This window comes from Cynocephalus volans, chromosome 6, assembly GCF_027409185.1.
Source record: "Cynocephalus volans isolate mCynVol1 chromosome 6, mCynVol1.pri, whole genome shotgun sequence".
NCBI classification, from domain to species: Eukaryota; Metazoa; Chordata; class Mammalia; order Dermoptera; family Cynocephalidae; genus Cynocephalus; species Cynocephalus volans.
In genome coordinates, this window is record NC_084465.1 from 96,286,268 (window position 1) to 96,290,416 (window position 4,149).

At 61.1% G+C, this 4,149-nt stretch overlaps 1 protein-coding gene across 1 annotated transcript; it reads right to left on the minus strand.

Annotated features, from left to right (window-relative positions):
• Nucleotides 1-1,167: 1,167 nt before the first annotated feature.
• On the minus strand, nucleotides 1,168-3,106 carry LOC134380214 (mastin-like). Its single transcript, XM_063099836.1, has 5 exons — nucleotides 3,046-3,106; nucleotides 2,712-2,892; nucleotides 2,213-2,487; nucleotides 1,440-1,606; nucleotides 1,168-1,338 (listed from the first exon to the last, which is right to left on the minus strand). The coding sequence occupies exons 1-5, from the start codon at nucleotides 3,104-3,106 to the stop codon at nucleotides 1,168-1,170; spliced, it is 855 nt and encodes a 284-aa protein (XP_062955906.1).
• Between the last annotated feature and the right edge of the window lie 1,043 nt (nucleotides 3,107-4,149).

Below are 4,149 nucleotides of genomic sequence, written 5' to 3' on the forward strand. Positions count from 1 at the left end.
TAGAGCAGGTTGGAGATGGGAGTCGTGGACGCCTACCCTCTCCCCACTGGGCCACCCTTCCCCCATCCCCAGGACTCTCTCTGCTAAGCCAGACCCTGACTTCCTTCTACCAGGGTCACCCCAAGAATCTCAGGCTCCGGGGACTCAGAAGCACCTCCAATATCTTAGGCCAAGTGTCACTGAAACATGACCAGCAGGACATGTCACTGAAACAAACAGCTAGAAAATCCAGAGTCACAAGGGGGACCCCCAATTTCCTAGTGCAGTTGTGTCATGGGAGCCTGACGGGCCTGTGCGGCCCCTGCTGGAAGGACCTCAGGGGAAGGACTCACTGGATCATTTGCAGAACGAACCAGGGAAGTTTTAATTCAGGTCACACAAGACTTTTAAAATCCCAAAGAGAGAAGTTCATACCAGAAAAGGAGGAGGTCTACAGAGTAGGCCAGAGACACTGTCCAGGGTGGAGGAACTGAGAGGGAGTCTGAAAGGACAGTGGGAGAAAGACCCGGCGCCCCGGGCATCCCACTGGTCGCCTACCTTCCAGCACAGATACCACCGCGCCATACCAACTGCCCTGTGTCCACATCCCTGCTGGACCGGGAGGGCCATAGTGGGAGGGAAAGGGGAAGGAGGGCAGGAGGGACGGCAGAGAGAGGGAGTCAGTCAGTCTGGGACTGAAGCCTCAGTGCCGAGCACTGAGACGCAGCACCTCGCCAGGGCAGACGATCGATCATGTGGGGAAAGGAATCCTCCCCTTGCAGACGTGGGGGCCCGTCCCTCTCCTGCCTGGTCCGAGTGACAGTGTCGGGGCTCCAGCAGGCGAGCCCAGCTAACCCAGTTCAGTGAGCCTCCCAGATGCACCCACACTCTAGACACACGCCACAGCCTGGAAGCAGTGTTTCCACACTGTTTAATAAGAAACAAATCATGAACAGTTTGTCTGGGATTCCTGGGATTTTGTTCCCACTCTCAACTCATCTCTGGGGACCCCCTCGCCTCCCCTCCCAACCCCCAGCAGAAAAAAATTCCTCGAGAGGCCCGCACAGAGCGGAAGGGTCCCCGGGCAGGGGTGAAAAGGGAGGGTGAGGCTGGAAGTGTGGGAGGAGCAGTGTGGCGACGAGGAAGTTTGCGGGTCTCCCCATCACGTGGACTGCACCCCAGTCCCATCTAGGGCCCAGGGAATTGAGGGATGTACTCATGGATCCAGGACACATAGCTTGTTACGCGGGTGTACACCCCAGGGAAGCCATCGTGACCGCAGAGGTGGCCCCAGCTCACGACCCCCACCTGGACCCAGGTGCAGTTCCACCTGCACACCAGGGGCCCCCCACTGTCGAGCTGCAGAGAGAGAGACAGCACTCGGCAAACGCTTCCTGTGAGCCCCACGGCAATGGGGCTGTGGGTCCCCATTTCATCGCTAGGAGGGTCTGGGGTCTCACCTGGCAGGAGTCGTGGCCCTTGTCCCCGGCACACAGCATGCTGTCCTTGATGATCTTGCTGGAGTCGTCTGGTACAAAGGAGCTGTTCTGGTACAGATGGTTACAGACCGTGTTCCCCACAATGGGGACATCCACCTCCTGTAGGTGGAAGGGCGGGGGCAGCGGCGCTGTGGGCAGAAGGAGGGGCTGGTCGTGGTGGCAGGGGGCTCCTGCCTCTTCCCAACAATGGAGATCCCATTCCACTCCACACTGGGTCTCCCCCAACCTTCAGCAGAGCCCCCAGCTATGAGTCCTGACCCTGGCATCTAGAACCAGCTACACCCAACCCCGTGACCCAGTTTCCCCATGTCCATTGTGATTGGGGTCTGACCACCAGACACCCACGCATGTAGACGCTCACCCAGCGCCATGACTCTCGAGCCTCCATACAAATTCTGCTTCCCCAGAGGAGGAGCCTGGGGCCAAAATGGGCCACCCAAACTGGGTGAGTCTGGATTTCCTCCCCTAAAACACAGCGTCATCATCCGCCCTCACTGTGGTAGCCAGAGTCAAGCTGGGGTCTGCAGGGATCTGGATCGGCACCCAGAACTGCCTGCCCGGCACTGCGCAGAGCCAGTCCCACTTCCTGACGTCTGTTCCAGGAACTTCCTGTCCCAAACCCGGGTGCCGTATTCATGTGCTCACAGAGAGATTCCGAAAAGGTTCACAGGGAAAGTCATTTTCTATAAAGACCTAGCCCCCCATTCTTACCCACCACATCACCTGATACCCACTTTCTACTGCGATGTTGCCCCAGCCCGTCACCCAGCAGGTCTTCCTCGAGGGGACCTTCAGGGAAGCAGGCGGCAGGGAGACCGGATGGACGTGCTCGGAAAGCGTCACGGGGGCCTCCAGTTTCAGCAGGGCGAGGTCTGCGGAGCCCGTGGCACCCAGGCTGGAGTTGAAGTCAGGGTGGCGGAAGATCTGAGCCACCTTTGACAGTTGGTCATTATCGTAGAGTCTCAGCTGCCCGACTTGGACCCGAAAGGCACAAGCCTCCAGCTCCTCCCTGGGGGAGAGGAGACCAGGAGCCACTCAGAGGAGGCTGGCGAGGGTCCCGGCTCAGCGTTGCTGTGGGGATCAGGCTGGATCCTCAGAGCCCAGGCTTCCCCCACGACTGGGGAGGAGCCCCTGAAAAACCTGCCTCCTGCCCCAGGGCTCCGCACACAGCACCTCCCCCCTGTCCCCACCCCACTTGCACCCAGACCAGGGGACGGGACGGGCACTACTCACGGTTCAAGGCAGTGGGCTGCGGTCAGCACCCACTGGGGGTGGATGAGGGAGCCCCCGCAGATGTGCTCCCACAGCCCCTGCCACAGGTCGTAGAACCTCAGGCTGACCTGCCAAGGGTACGGCCTGGCTGAGACGTCACAGCCTCCGACGATACCCACCAACTCACGACCTGGGGTGGGGTCTGGGGCAGCAGGTTGAGCGGTCATCAGGGGACTAGACAACAGTCTCCCCAGAGCTCAGGAGCAAGCGTCCACTGGCACCTGGACAGTCCCCATGCCTGGGGTCAGGGACAGGGTCCTGGGACAGCCAGGGCAGTGGATGGGTCAGGACTCACCTGGGGTCAGGGGCACGGAGCCCTCCAGGCAGGGGAGGGTCAGCATCAGCAGCCACAGCATCTGCAGGAGGCCTGGAGAGACAAGAGCTCGGACCCAAACACGCCTCCAGGAGCAGGAGGCTCTGGCGTTCCGTTCCAGAGGGCGGCTGCTCCCTTCCCTGCTGGCGTCGCCGATGCCCCCTGCCGTCTCTCTCTGGGCCCCATTTATCCTTCTCACACAGGAAGTGGGTACAGGGCAGAGGAGCCTGCTGCGGGGTAGGTGCTGTGGCCGAGCAGAGGTCTCCTCTCGCTGGGGCCAGACTGACCGGTGGTCATCGGTGGGAAGCCCAGACACTCCCGCGCTCCTCCCCGGGGGAAGGTGGGCAGGTCATGGGAGGCAGAGGAGGAAACAGGCCCCCCGAGAGTGTCCCGTTAGCGAAGGACACGGGCAGTGAACACGGTGTTTAGAGGGCGTGATAGATACAAAGAAGAAAGGACCCGTCGCAGAGCAGAAGCCAACTGGGTTGGTGTCTGAGGGAAACTTTCAGAGCTGACATGTGCACCGCGGCTGAGGGACCTCCAGGCAGCTGTATCTGTCCTCAGCCTTGGGCTCAGCACCTCGGCCCACAGCCTTTCTCTTCTGGGTCCAGTCGCCCCCAGGGTCTGGCCAGAAACAGGCTTACCCACAGCCCCTGAGGTCTCATGGTCACTAACTCGGAAGCAAAGCTCCAGGGGACTCCACACTGGGGCCAAAGGTTGTGGCCGTCAGAGGCCAGGGGAACACCGGGGACCCGACCTTTCCAGAGGAGCCAGAAGGGACAGTGCCGCCTAACACCAGGGTCTGCTCAGGGTGGGAGGTCAGGAATGTGTCTGGGCCCCCAGAAGTGCCGGCCAGACAGTGGTGGCTCTACATGGTGGGCTCCTCCATGTAGGTGGGGACACGGAGGATTCTGTCCCCTGCAGTGAACTCCTCCACGTGGAGGGGAGGAGGAGGAAGAGGGGACCTAGGCTGTCACTGCCGCCTCCATTCCGGGGGCCACCTGTCCAGGACCCAGGGCAGGGTCCACATCACAGCTGCCCTCCTCTGTAGCAATGGCCTGGACACTGCCTACCCTCCAGCCCAAC